At 44.9% G+C, this 15412-nt stretch overlaps 1 protein-coding gene and 1 long non-coding RNA gene across 8 annotated transcripts in view; both read left to right on the plus strand.

Annotated features, from left to right (window-relative positions):
* The window catches only part of LOC118389833 (protein Jade-1-like), a 285673-nt gene that overhangs the window by 188755 nt on the left and 81506 nt on the right, over positions 1-15412 (plus strand). For all 4 annotated transcript variants that reach the window (XM_052529609.1, XM_052529610.1, XM_052529611.1 and 1 more), the window contains one exon: positions 5286-5403. In XM_052529609.1, the coding sequence (XP_052385569.1) occupies positions 5286-5403 (118 nt within the window). The remainder of the gene's footprint in view (positions 1-5285; positions 5404-15412) is intronic.
* Positions 1802-3955, plus strand: LOC127933099 (uncharacterized). 4 transcript variants are annotated; one of them, XR_008147393.1, is made up of 3 exons: positions 1802-1830; positions 3349-3464; positions 3937-3955. It is a non-coding gene; the product is annotated as an uncharacterized LOC127933099 (long non-coding RNA). The 4 variants fall into 4 exon arrangements; XR_008147392.1 differs by lacking the exon at positions 3937-3955 and adding an exon at positions 3642-3660; XR_008147395.1 differs by lacking the exon at positions 1802-1830 and adding an exon at positions 3261-3289.

A 15412-nucleotide genomic window follows, 5' to 3' on the forward strand; every position in this document is an offset into this window, starting at 1 on the left:
CAATTACGGTTTTGTTCCTGGTGGGGCTAAACATTGCAGGGAGAGGAGAACGGCCATGCTTGTTCTGTCTGTCTGTCTGTCTGTCTGTCTGTCTGTCTGTCTGTCTGTCTGTCTGTCTGTCTGTCTGTCTGTCTGTCTGTCTGTCTGTCTGTCTGTCTGTCTGTCTGTCTGTCTGTCTGTCTGTCTGTCTGTCTGTCTGTCTGTCTGTCTGTCTGTCTGTCTGTCTGTCTGTCTGTCTGTCTGTCTGTCTGTCTGTCTGTCTGTCTGTCTGTCTGTCTGTCTGTCTGTCTGTCTGTCTGTCTGTCTGTCTGTCTGTCTGTCTGTCTGTCTGTCTGTCTGTCTGTCTGTCTGTCTGTCTGTCTGTCTGTCTGTCTGTCTGTCTGTCTGTCTGTCTGTCTGTCTGTCTGTCTGTCTGTCTGTCTGTCTGTCTGTCTGTCTGTCTGTCTGTCTGTCTGTCTGTCTGTCTGTCTGTCTGTCTGTCTGTCTGTCTGTCTGTCTGTCTGTCTGTCTGTCTGTCTGTCTGTCTGTCTGTCTGTCTGTCTGTCTGTGTGTGTGTGTGTGTGTGTGTGTGTGTGTGTGTGTGTGTGTGTGTGTGTGTGTGTGTGTGTGTGTGTGTGTGTGTGTGTGTGTGTGTGTGTGTGTGTGTGTGTGTGTGTGTGTCTTCATGCATGCTTACGTGCGTGTATTGTGTGTGTATTGTGTGGCGGGCGGCCAGACAGAGGGAACAAATCTGTCTTTGTTGACAGTCTGGGTGGCTCAGCTCTGCCATGCTGTACCATCTAAGTGACAGGATGGACACCTCACAACACAGACAGATCTGTTCCCTCTGTCTGTCTGCCTGCCACAAACATGCATGCAGACTCCTCTCCTCCTCCCATCATCACTATGACTAATCATTAGTCACACACTCTCAGGAACATTAATAAAGATGTCCACTGAGATATACTGGGGAGGAAAAGCACTCTCACACAGATGTGCTTTCACACAGGACACACTGGGGGCATTCAGACGTGTGTGTATCCTGTCCCTGGCTGTGAGCCAGCCCCTGCCTGGTTTACTGGTAACTACTCACAGTGGATTGGCTATGGCCCAGACAGGCAGAGAGCTCCCTGGGAGGAAGCTAGTCGCTCCAACTCTCCACAACACACACACACACACACACACACTGCTCCTCCACCAGCCACATTTTGTCCCACTGCCAAAACAGAGCCCCCAAAACACACATGAAAACATATGAAAGTGATTTGACAGTGTGTGTGTGTGGAGGGGGGACTTGGGAATGCTGCTGCTAAGATAATTAGGCTAGCTATGAGTCTGGGCTTGCAGACTGGTGCTCCTACGCCTGGCTGCAGTCTAGTTGCACCTCTACCCCTAACCCTTTGGGAGGCTGAGACTGAATACAGAGAGAGTGGGAGGGAGGGAAGCTGGGTAGATTTAATGGGCCATTTCTCTGCTGTGTGTGTTCCTCTGTATGTCAGGTGAGGTACCTGGTTATTATAATGGTTCAGAGGACTGTGTGTGTTCCTCTGTACATCAGGTGAGGTACCTGGTTATTATAATGGTTCAGATGACTGTGTGTGTTCCTCTGTACATCAGGTGAGGTACCTGGTTATTATAATGGTTAAGAGGACTGTGTGTGTTCCTCTGTACATCAGGTGAGGAACCTGGTTATTATAATGGTTCAGAGGACTGTGTGTGTTCCTCTGTACATCAGGTGAGGAACCTGGTTATTATAATGGTTCAGAGGACTGTGTGTGTTCCTCTGTACATCAGGTGAGGAACCTGGTTATTATAATGGTTCAGAGGACTGTGTGTGTTCCTCTACATCAGGTGAGGAACCTGGTTATTATAATGGTTAAGAGGACTGTGTGTGTTCCTCTGTACATCAGATGAGGAACCTGGTTATTATAATGGTTCAGATGACTGTGTGTGTTCCTCTGTACGTCAGGTGAGGAACCTGGTTATTATAATGGTTCAGATGACTGTGTGTGTTCCTCTGTACATCAGGTGAGGAACCTGGTTATTATAATGGTTCAGATGACTGTGTGTGTTCCTCTACATCAGGTGAGGAACCTGGTTATTATAATGGTTCAGATGACTGTGTGTGTTCCTCTACATCAGGTGAGGTACCTGGTTATTATAATGGTTCAGATGACTGTGTGTGTTCCTCTGTACATCAGGTGAGGAACCTGGTTATTATAATGGTTCAGATGACTGTGTGTGTTCCTCTGTACATCAGGTGAGGAACCTGGTTATTATAATGGTTCAGATGACTGTGTGTGTTCCTCTACATCAGGTGAGGAACCTGGTTATTATAATGGTTCAGATGACTGTGTGTGTTCCTCTGTACATCAGGTGAGGAACCTGGTTATTATAATGGTTCAGAGGACTGTGTGTGTTCCTCTACATCAGGTGAGGAACCTGGTTATTATAATGGTTCAGAGGACTGTGTGTGTTCCTCTACATCAGGTGAGGTACCTGGTTATTATAATGGTTCAGAGGACTGTGTGTGTTCCTCTACATCAGGTGAGGAACCTGGTTATTATAATGGTTCAGAGGACTGTGTGTGTTCCTCTGTACATCAGGTGAGGTACCTGGTTATTATAATGGTTCAGAGGACTGTGTGTGTTCCTCTGTACATCAGGTGAGGAACCTGGTTATTATAATGGTTCAGAGGACTGTGTGTGTTCCTCTGTACATCAGGTGAGGAACCTGGTTATTATAATGGTTCAGAGGACTGTGTGTGTTCCTCTGTACATCAGATGAGGAACCTGGTTATTATAATGGTTCAGATGACTGTGTGTGTTCCTCTGTACGTCAGGTGAGGAACCTGGTTATTATAATGGTTCAGATGACTGTGTGTGTTCCTCTGTACATCAGATGAGGAACCTGGTTATTATAATGGTTCAGATGACTGTGTGTGTTCCTCTGTACATCAGGTGAGGTACCTGGTTATTATAATGGTTCAGATGACTGTGTGTGTTCCTCTGTACATCAGATGAGGAACCTGGTTATTATAATGGTTCAGAGGACTGTGTGTGTTCCTCTGTACATCAGATGAGGAACCTGGTTATTATAATGGTTCAGAGGACTGTGTGTGTTCCTCTGTACATCAGATGAGGAACCTGGTTATTATAATGGTTAAGAGGACTGTGTGTGTTCCTCTACATCAGGTGAGGTACCTGGTTATTATAATGGTTCAGATGACTGTGTGTGTTCCTCTGTACATCAGGTGAGGAACCTGGTTATTATAATGGTTAAGAGGACTGTGTGTGTTCCTCTACATCAGGTGAGGAACCTGGTTATTATAATGGTTAAGAGGACTGTGTGTGTTCCTCTGTACATCAGGTGAGGAACCTGGTTATTATAATGGTTCAGAGGACTGTGTGTGTTCCTCTACATCAGGTGAGGAACCTGGTTATTATAATGGTTCAGAGGACTGTGTGTGTTCCTCTGTACATCAGGTGAGGAACCTGGTTATTATAATGGTTCAGAGGACTGTGTGTGTTCCTCTGTACATCAGGTGAGGAACCTGGTTATTATAATGGTTCAGAGGACTGTGTGTGTTCCTCTGTACATCAGGTGAGGTACCTGGTTATTATAATGGTTCAGATGACTGTGTGTGTTCCTCTGTACATCAGGTGAGGTACCTGGTTATTATAATGGTTAAGAGGACTGTGTGTGTTCCTCTGTACATCAGATGAGGAACCTGGTTATTATAATGGTTCAGAGGACTGTGTGTGTTCCTCTGTACATCAGATGAGGAACCTGGTTATTATAATGGTTCAGAGGACTGTGTGTGTTCCTCTGTACATCAGATGAGGAACCTGGTTATTATAATGGTTCAGATGACTGTGTGTGTTCCTCTGTACATCAGATGAGGAACCTGGTTATTATAATGGTTCAGATGACTGTGTGTGTTCCTCTGTACATCAGGTGAGGTACCTGGTTATTATAATGGTTCAGAGGACTGTGTGTGTTCCTCTGTACATCAGATGAGGAACCTGGTTATTATAATGGTTCAGAGGACTGTGTGTGTTCCTCTGTACATCAGATGAGGAACCTGGTTATTATAATGGTTCAGAGGACTGTGTGTGTTCCTCTGTACATCAGGTGAGGAACCTGGTTATTATAATGGTTCAGAGGACTGTGTGTGTTCCTCTACATCAGGTGAGGAACCTGGTTATTATAATGGTTCAGAGGACTGTGTGTGTTCCTCTGTACATCAGGTGAGGAACCTGGTTATTATAATGGTTCAGAGGACTGTGTGTGTTCCTCTGTACATCAGGTGAGGAACCTGGTTATTATAATGGTTAAGAGGACTGTGTGTGTTCCTCTGTACATCAGGTGAGGAACCTGGTTATTATAATGGTTCAGAGGACTGTGTGTGTTCCTCTACATCAGGTGAGGAACCTGGTTATTATAATGGTTCAGAGGACTGTGTGTGTTCCTCTGTACATCAGGTGAGGAACCTGGTTATTATAATGGTTAAGAGGACTGTGTGTGTTCCTCTGTACATCAGATGAGGAACCTGGTTATTATAATGGTTCAGAGGACTGTGTGTGTTCCTCTGTACGTCAGGTGAGGAACCTGGTTATTATAATGGTTCAGATGACTGTGTGTGTTCCTCTGTACATCAGGTGAGGAACCTGGTTATTATAATGGTTCAGAGGACTGTGTGTGTTCCTCTGTACATCAGGTGAGGAACCTGGTTATTATAATGGTTCAGAGGACTGTGTGTGTTCCTCTGTACATCAGGTGAGGAACCTGGTTATTATAATGGTTCAGAGGACTGTGTGTGTTCCTCTACATCAGGTGAGGAACCTGGTTATTATAATGGTTCAGAGGACTGTGTGTGTTCCTCTGTACATCAGGTGAGGAACCTGGTTATTATAATGGTTCAGAGGACTGTGTGTGTTCCTCTGTACATCAGGTGAGGAACCTGGTTATTATAATGGTTCAGAGGACTGTGTGTGTTCCTCTGTACATCAGATGAGGAACCTGGTTATTATAATGGTTCAGATGACTGTGTGTGTTCCTCTGTACGTCAGGTGAGGTACCTGGTTATTATAATGGTTCAGATGACTGTGTGTGTTCCTCTGTACATCAGGTGAGGAACCTGGTTATTATAATGGTTCAGAGGACTGTGTGTGTTCCTCTACATCAGGTGAGGAACCTGGTTATTATAATGGTTCAGATGACTGTGTGTGTTCCTCTGTACATCAGATGAGGAACCTGGTTATTATAATGGTTCAGAGGACTGTGTGTGTTCCTCTGTACGTCAGGTGAGGAACCTGTGCTACATGGTGACGCGGCGGGAGAAGATGAAGACTTCTCTGTGTGACCTCCAGGAGAAGATCTTCCACCTGCAGATCCAGCTGCTGGAGGAGGACCTAGCTGGAGGTGAGTGACACACGCACGCACGCACGCACGCACGCACGCACGCACGCACGCACGCACACACACACACACACACACACACACACACACACACACACACACACACACACACACACACACACAGCACCCTATTTTGTCCTGCTCTGGGTCTACAGGAAGGTAACCTTTAAGACTAGAATGTAGACTATCTCTATCCTCATAGGCCGATAAAATGTCCCCCTATTCCTTTTCTAGTGCGCTACTTTTGACCAGGGCACCACAGGGCAAGGGTGGCATTTCAACCATACAGCTCCTACTCTCCTGACCTCAGTACAGCCGAGCCGGTCATGTGAGTGGTACTGTCGTCATAGTCCATGTCCTCAGTCTGTCCCCAGTACTGGACCCACAGTAACACTCACGGGCCTGACAGTCCTTACACTCTATTACACTGGCTGAAGTCAAGGGCTTATGCTCGAGAGTACGAGGGCTTCCCCTGTGTGTCTGTCAGTAGGAATGGGAAATGAGCCCAGTCTGATACAGAATAACTAGCTAGGGCTCCCTGGAGGGAGGAACTAGAGTGTGTGTGGGGGGATTTATGTGCATAACATTTGAAAGAGGAGGAGGCTATGTAGGTTCAGGTGTGTGTTGGAGTGGGTCTTGTGTTTGTGTGGAAATGGAAGGGTGTGTGTATGGGCGGTTGTGTGTGTGCACTTGTGCGTGTGTCAGTGTGTTGGCCCGGGGAGTTGTGTGAGTCTCCCAGGCCTGTACTAATTTGCAGTGTTCATCATTCCAGAGCCCCGAAAGCCCGCCGCTGTGTATTAAGACCTCCTGACTCGGCACTTTTCACTGCTATCAGGGGCCTGTGTTGGCCACCCGGCTCTATGCAGCCATAGTTATTCACACATGGAAATGAGGGGCCGAAACACACAGACAGCCCCGTGAAGGAACACTGCTTCAGGGGATGCGTCGCAAATGACATCCTATTCCCTATGGGCCCTAGTCAAAAGCAGTGCACTATAAAGGGATTAAGGTGCAGTTTTGGACGGAGACAGGTCCTCTGTCTGCACCCTCAGATGGAGAAAGATGAGGCTGTCAGTATCATAATGACTGGATGACTTCTCCCTCGTCCCTTTATTTCTCCCTACTTCTCTCTCTCTGTCTTTCTCTCTCCTTCTCTATCAATTGCTTTTTCGCTCTCTCTCGATCTTACCCACTTTCTCTCTCTCTCTCTCTCCATCCCCCCACTCTCTCTATATACTGTATCTATCCCCATCCCTCTCTCTCGGTCTCTCATTCTCTTTCTCTGCTGGGGCCTGGCTCTCATGGCATACAGAGGAACACACACAGCCGTCTTCTTCTCAGAACTCACTTTCTTTACTGCTGCTAGCTCACAAAAAACATCAGTTTACTTGTCATGTATTTTTTGTATTTTTTATTTAACCAGGTAGGCCAGTTGAGAACAAGTTCTCATTTACAACTGCGACCTGGCCACGATAAAGCAAAGCAGTGCGACAAAAACAACTCAGAGTTATACATGGGATAAACAAATGTACAGTCAATAACACAATCGAAAAATCAATGTACAGTGTGTGCAGATGTAGTAAGATCAGGGAGGTAAGGCAATAAATAGGCCATAGTGGCAAAATAATTTAAATTTAGCATTAACACTGGAGTGATAGATGTGTAGATGATGATGTGCAAGTAGACATACCGGGGTGCAAAAGAGCAAAAAAAACAAAAACAATATGGGATGAGGTAGTTGGGTGGGTTATTTACAGAATGGCTGTGTACAGATGCAGTGATCGGTAAGCTGCTCTGACAGTTGATGCTTAAAGTTAGTGAGGGAGATATAAGTCTCCAACTTCAGTGATTTTTGCAATTCGTTCCAGTCATTGGCAGCAGAGAACTGGAAGGAAAGGCGGCTAAAGGAGGCGTTGGCTTTTGGGATGACCAGTGAAACATACCTGCTGGAGCGCGTGCTACGGGTGGGTGTTGCTATGGTGACCAGTGAGCTAAGATAAGGCGGGGCTTTACCTAGCAGAGACTTGTAGATGACCTGGAGCCAGTGGGTTTGATGTCAAATATGTAGCGAGGGCCAGGAGTGTTGTATGACATTGAAGCTTGTTTGGAGGTTTGTTAACACAGTGTCCAAAGAAGGGCCAGATGTATACAGAATGGTGTCGTCTGCATAGAGGTGGATCAGAGAATCACCAGCAGCAAGAGCGACATCATTGATGTATACAGAGAAAAGATTTGGCCCGAGAATTGAACCCTGTGGCACCCCCATAGAGTCAAAAGCCTTGGCCAGGTTGATGAAGACGGCTGCACAGTACTGTCTTCTATCGATGGAGGTTACGATATCGTTTAGGATCTTGAGCGTGGCTGAGGTGCACCCATTACCAGCTCGGAAACCACATTGCATAGCGGAGAAGGTACGGTGGGATTCGAACTGGTCGGTGATCTGGTTGTTAATTTGGCTTTCGAAGACTTTAGAAATGCAGAGCAGGATGGATATAGATCTGTTACAGTTTGGGTCCAGAGTGTCTCCCTCTTTGAAGAGGGGGATGACCACGGCAGTTTTCCGTGGGGATCTCAGACGATGAAAGAGAGGTTGAACAGGCTAGTAATAGGGGTTGCAACAATTGCGGCAGATCATTTTAGAAAGAGAGGGTCTAGATTGTCTAGCCAAGCTGATTTGTAGGGGTCCAGATTTTTCAGCTCCTTCAGAACATCAACTATCGGGCTCTGGGTGAAGGAGAAGCGGGGAGGGGCTTGGGCAAGTTGCTGTGGAGGGTGCAGAGCTTTTGGCTGGGGTAGGGGTAGCCAGGTGGAAAGCATGGCCAGTCGTAGCTTTTTGAAATTCTCGATTATCGTAGATTTGTCGGTGGTGACAGTGTTTCCTAGCCTCAATACAGTGGGCAGCTGGGAGGAGGTGCTCTTATTCTCCATTGACTTTACAGTGTCCCAAAACTTTTTGGAATTAGTGCTACAGGATGTTTGAAAAAGCTAGCCTTTGATTTCCTAACTGACTGTGTATATTGGTTCCTGACTTCACTGAAAAGTTGCATATCGCGGGGGCTATTCGATGCTAATTCAGTACGCCGCAGGATGTTTTTGTACTGGTCAAGGGCAGCCAGGTCTGGATGGATATAAGGGCTATATCTGTTCTTAGTTCTACATTATTTGAATGGGGCATGCTTATTTAAGATGGTGAGGAAAGCACTTTTAAAGAGCAACCAGGTATCGTCTACTGACGGGATGAGGTCAATATCCTTCCAGGATACCCGGGCCAGGTCGATTAGAAAGGCCTGCTCGCTGAAGTGTTTTACGGAGCGTTTGACAGTGATAATGGGTCGTTGTATGACCGCGTACCCATTACAGACGCAGGCAATGAGGCAGTGATAGCTGAGATTCTGGTTGAAGACAGCAGAAGTGTATTTATAGGGCAAGTTGGTCAAGATGATATCTATGAGGGTGCCCATGTTTGCAGATTTGGGGTTGTACCTGGTAGGTTCCTTGATAATTTGTGTGAGATTGAGGGCATCCAGTTTAGATTGTAGGGCGGCCGGGGTGTTAAGCATATCCCAGTTTAGGTCACCAAACAGTACGATCTCTGAAGATAGATGGGAGGCAATCAATTCACATATGGTGTCCAGGGCACAGCTGGGGGCTGAAGGGGGTCTATAACAAGTGGCAACAGTGAGAGACTTATTTCTGGAAAGGTGGATTTTTAAAAGTAGAAGCTCAAACTGTTTGGGTACAGACCTGGATAGTATGACAGAACTCTGCAGGCTATCTCTGCAGTAGATTGCAACTCCGCCCCATTTACATTTACATTTAAGTCATTTAGCAGACGCTCTTATCCAGAGCGAATTACAAATTGGTGCATTCACCTTATGACATCCAGCGGAACAGTCACTTTACAATAGTGCACTGCCCCCTTTGGCAGTTCTATCTTGACTGAAAATGTTGTAGTTGGGGATGGAAATCTCCAAATTTTTGTTGGCCTTCCTAAGCCAGGATTCTGACACGGCTAGGACAGGGCTGTTGCGGTGACCATATTACTGGCACACCAGCGGACATGAGTCATGAAGGCAGTCAATTACCATTTAGTCACGATAATTGCTGTAGGCTCATTTAAGCTCTGATGCCACTGATGGTCATTAGTAGCCTACCAAACTTGCTAACGGTCAGTTGCTAATGTCCTGTACTCAGGGCTCTATTGTCTCTCTAATTACTCTGACATCAATGCAAATGCAATCGAAAATCACATCAAATACTTCATTGGAGTCCATGACATCATGTTGCTCTACATTTCTATAGGCTATGCAATTGAGTGATGGCCGCTAAGAAAAAGAGGAGGATCCCATCCGCTTTCTACAGGCTAGGAATACTATATTTGTTTCTCAACTTTCCTAATATTAAGCACATTGCTTATCTATACAACAGTAGTATAGCTTTCCTGGCTGGCATGAAAATGGACTACAGGAAAGGGGATAACATGTATTTTTTTCCCTGCCCCTGTTTTGAGACAGGTGCATGATAATTGTACATTCTATATCAAAACAAATTTCACACAAAACTCTGTCATTGCCAACAAAGGGTATATAACAAAGTATTGAGATAAACTTTTGTTTTTGACCAAATACTTATTTTCCACCATAATTTGCAAATAAATTCACTAACCTTTTGAAAATCTTCATCAGATGACAGTATTAGTACATGTTAAACAATACATTTTTTTTCAATAATATGCCATTTATATCCATAAATCTCTGTTTACAATGACGACATTTCAAAAAATGCTACTCAAATGTCAGGAGAAATGATGATAGCTCCGACAGATAACGTCAGATAACAAGCAATAAACATGACTAAATATACATGTTCTACATATAGTTACAAAGATACACTTCTTCTTAATGCAACCGCTATATTACATTTATTTTTAACGTTACAGAATTCGTTCACTGGCTACACAATGAGACGGCGCTCAGATATTAGCAGTATGTCTCCTCTACGTTTGGAGTCCACAGAAACCCAAAATAACCACATAAATATTCCCTTACCTTTGATGTTCTTCGATCAGAAGACGTAGAAGGAGTCATACTTACCCAATACATTGTTTGGTTTCACATTGTGTGTCTCTGTATTAGCATATGCTAACAGCTTCAGCTGAAATGCACCCAAAATGACTTCTGGTCCCGCACTCTTGCGCATCAAAACTTCAAATTTACATATTATATGTCGACTAAACTGGTCAAACTATGTGCAGAATCGAGCTTTATGATGTTTTTAACATGTAAAACAATGATCAACGCGAACAGACAAACCGCCTTCAATTGGTGTTTCTTGGAAAAGATGGTGCCCCAAATCGGCCGCGCGCAATAGAGTGCATGTATTTGAAAGTGACCCGAACATTTTTGCCCGCCAAACGACGAGGGCTCGCGGGATTCTCACAATGAACGCGCCATTTGAAAGCAGGCATCGCGCTGAACACATACATACTGTTCCCAGATCGGTAGCTGCCTGGGAAGGGTGGGGGCGATGACGTCAAAGTTGACCCAACTTTTCTCTTGACAAGAGAGAGTTTGGGAGAAAGGCTGCCCTGAGAGTTCTGCTTTACATACAGACATAATTTAAACGGTTTTAGAAACTTTAGAGTGTTTTCTATTCAATAATAATTATTATATGCATATATTAGCAATTTTGGGGGAAAATATTTTCAGTTTACTATGGGCACGCACTTCCTCCAAAGGGGGCAGTATTGAGGCCTAGTCTTAAGAGGTTAACTAACCTCCAGACGAGCTTCAATGCCATACAACTCTCCTTCTGTGGCCTCCAACTGCTCTTAAATGCAAGTAAAACCAAATGCATGCTCTTCAACTGATCGCTGCCCGCACCTGCCCGCCCGTCCAGCATCACTACTATGGACGGTTCTGACTTAGAATATGTGGACAACTACAAATACTGAGGTGTCTGATTAGACTGTAAACTCTCCTTCCAGACTCACATTAAGCATCTCCAATCCAAAATTAAATCTAGAATCAGCTTCCTATTTCACAACAAAGCATCCTTCACTCATGCTGCCTAACATACCCTCGTAAAACTGACTATCCTACCAATCGTCGACTTCGGCGAGAACATTTACAAAATAGCCTCCAACACTCTACTCAACAAATTGGATGCAGTCTATCACAGTGCCATCCGTTTTGTCACCAAAGCCCCATATACTACCCAACACTGCGACCTGTATGCTCTCGTTGGCTTCATACTCGTCGCCAAACCCACTGGCTCCAGGTCATCTACAAGTCTCTGCTAGGTAAAGCCCTGCCTTATCTCAGCTCACTGGTCACCATAGCAGCACCCACCCGTAGCACTCGCTCCAGCAGGTATATCTCACTGGTCACCCCCAAAGCCAAGTCTTCCTTTAGACGCCTCTCCTTCCAGTTCTCTGCTGACAATGACTGGAAAGAACTGCAAAAATCACTGAAGCTGGAGACTCTTAACTCCCTCACTAGCTTTAAGCACCAGCTGTCAGAGCAGCTCATAGATCACTGCACCTGTACATTGTTCATCTGTAAATAGCCCATCCAACTACCTCATCCCCATACTGTATTTATTTATTTATCTTGCTCCTTTGCACCCCAGTATCTCTACTTGCACATTCATCTTCTGCACATCTGTTACGCACGCCTCTATGAAGAGGGAACGCAACGCCCTGCTACAACTAAATTCTCCGTGAAGTGAAAAAGGTATGGACTGTAGGTGCAAGTAAGAATGACAACAGGCAGAATGTGGTACCGTTTACAAGGACTTTATTCCTTTACATGGTAATATGGGGAAAAGGGGCTGGACGGAACCAAAGCAAAGAAAGTAAATCTCAAAGCCCCCCCCCCCCTCTCCTATCTTACCTGCCTACCCACTACTTACCTAATTTAGCACCACCTGGTGCCCTAACCAAAATACAGGGGGTGGTCCGCCCAGGTCTTACCTAGTGTGCCTAGACAGCGAATATGCTACGGGTATATGTATGCCCGCGGGCCTCTTGCCTAAGCACTCCCTAGGTGCCTTCCCCTTCTCCCCCTGGGAACAAATGAAACAGAATATTAAACAATTTCACAAACAAACTAAGAAACAAAGGACATCAAATAAGCTCTAGCTGAGCAATAAACTCACAAAACATATCAACTCTCAGCAATGAACTCCCAGCAAAATCAACCTCTAGCAAAATCTATAGCAAAATCTCTGCAATGACCTCTCTGCAATGACCTCCCAGCAAATCTCTCTAGCAAAATCTCTGCAATGACCTCGCAGCAAAAATCTCTCCCTCCTGAACAGAACACTGGCTTTTATATAGCTTCTGAAGGAATGGGTAATTGGAGACAGCTGCGTCTTGACGAGGGGGCGGGGTCAGCTCTCCAATTAGCCATGGAGTCGACCAATCAGCTGCTTGAGGGATTTCAGGAAGCAATTTCCTGAAATAAACACATGCAAATACACAAACTACAACACATAAACTGGGGAATGTAACAGCATCTACCATTCCAGTGTTTAATTGCTATATTGTCTTTACTTCGCCACCATGGCCTATTTATTGCCTTATCCTACCTCATTTGCACACACTGTTTATAGACTTTTTTCTACTGTATTATTGACTGTATGTTTGTTTATTCCATGTGTAACTCTGCGTTGTTGTATGCTTTGCTTTATCTTGGCCAGGTCACAGTTGCAAATAAGAACTTGCTGTCAACTAGCCTACCTGGTTAAATAAAGGTGAAATAAAAAATAAAATAAAATAAAAACATTTTTAGCTAAACATTCTGATCTGTTGCGTCAGCCTCGTTGCGTAATATTCTAGTGGTTGTATTAATTTAGGATCTACTGCATCCCACAACTGTCCCAGACTATGTTTGTAATATTTATTTATTGCACAGAATAGAATAGGTTGACTTTTGTACTACTGGGGATAGTAGATTGACGTAGGCTATTTGTTAGGCCGACTCATCATGTTGGCAGACAAAAATGTATCGTGGACAGTTGTTCCAATATCTTCAATATGCACCTCAGAATTGGATAAGGACGTGCGCTGTTGCGTCCCCGATGTGTCTGTCTTCACTTGTAGCCTGTGAGAAAGACCCGATCACGTGATGGAGAGCCATGTGAGTGAGATGAGGTGCTTCGGGGCGGGCAGCATTTAGGGAGGAGGGTGGATTTTTTTAGGGTGCATTATGATGGCCACACAAAGGGGATGCCGCCGGAAATTTGAGGCATTATCAAGTGCTTCTCAAATTGTGAATGAGAGACTGTCGAAGTGTGTACAGCCTGCGCAAGAAAACAAAGCTTTTTTCATATCATCATTAGAGTCTCATCATACAGCCTTACAATGTGTTAAAAGTCAAAACATGTAGCCCAACGTTTGTAGAACAACTAAAGTTTCATTAATAACTCTAAATTAAGCATATAGGAGCACCTATTTTTTGGGAAACCGCTCAACACAGAATAGTCGCATGTGCGCACTCCCTCAAATAGATAGGAGAAAATATCCTTTCTATTTTATTCAGCTTTGTTCAAATGTATTCTTCATACTATAAAATAGTGTAAGATAATGCCACGGAATTCTAAGCAAATCTTGTCTGCTAAATGTTCTCGTGTAGCCCACAGACATGGCACAGCCCGATCGGGACCGAACATAAGGACAACTCATGGTATGCTATTCTGTTCTTCTGAAATAGACTACATTTTTTTCATATCACGTTTCTTTATACCTGTCTAAAATAAAGAATGGATTTATTGGGAAGGTGTAGGCTTTATTACATGGATTTCTTAGACTTTAAAAAAAATGTAGATATTCCAGAGGTCTGCATCAGTGTGTGGATCCAGGAGATGCTGAATGTGTTTATGTTGACTAACGGTCAATTGCCGTGAGGCCGACAGTTATTTGCTTGACAATCACCGGCTGACGAAATTTCGTGACCGCCACAGCGCTAGTCATGGAGACCCCCCCCCAGTCAAAATAAGTGCACTATGTAGGGAATAGGATGCCAATATAGGATGCAGGCCATGTCTGGGTCTCAGCTCCCACAGGGAGAAAATACTGCTCTGTATCTATCTATCTAGTCCTTAGAGTAAGCCACTCGAGTGAGTCACATGCTTTTACGGCTGAACACAGCCGTAGTTGAAGAGCAGCAGTCCCTGTAAGCACTGCAAATCAGGGAGGGTCCTGCCCATCTGCCTCTACAGCAGGGGGACACAGGCTCTGTTCCAATACATTACACATGCATCCTTCCCTCCTTCCTTCCTTGTAGTCATATGGGAATGGAACCCTGAAATATTCACTAATCCATTATGAAGGGTCCATTCCATGACCTATTACTTCAAGGAGGAAAGGATACATGTTTAAGGTATTGGACAAGGAAGATCGGAAGAAGGGTGAGTTTTGAAAGTATTAGAACAGGGCCACATACAGCTGTCCTGAACTCACCCTTGTTCAGGTTATCACAGGAAGGAAGCCACAGCAGTGTAATTCTGTATGTATCAATGTAGTGAGAAGGTAATGTACTTGTACATCCTGTGTCTGTTTCTCTCAACCACAGTCCTACAATGCAGTTGATGGTGGCTTGTGTTTGGGATATCTGATCGTGTATCTCTGTGTGTGTGTGTGTGTGTGTGTGTGTGTGTGTGTGTGTGTGTGTGTGTGTGTGTGTGTGTGTGTGTGTGTGTGTGTGTGTGTGTGTGTGTGTGTGTGTGTGTGTGTGTGTGTGTGTGTGTGTGTGTATCTCTCTGTGTGTGTGTCGAGAGGGAACTCTGGGGCTGAGGGAGCGTGAGAGGAAGTGTGAAAGAAAGAGAGGAAGTGTGAAAGAAAAAGACTCTGTGGTGTCGCGCTAACGAGCGCAGGTAAGAGGTGAGACACTGTGCCTCACACACACACACACACACACACACACACACACACACACACACACACACACACACACACACACACACACACACACACACACATACCACAGCTGAGCAAGCCCAGGAAGCGAGG

This window comes from Oncorhynchus keta, chromosome 11 (genome assembly GCF_023373465.1).
Source record: "Oncorhynchus keta strain PuntledgeMale-10-30-2019 chromosome 11, Oket_V2, whole genome shotgun sequence".
Classification (NCBI taxonomy): domain Eukaryota; kingdom Metazoa; phylum Chordata; class Actinopteri; order Salmoniformes; family Salmonidae; genus Oncorhynchus; species Oncorhynchus keta.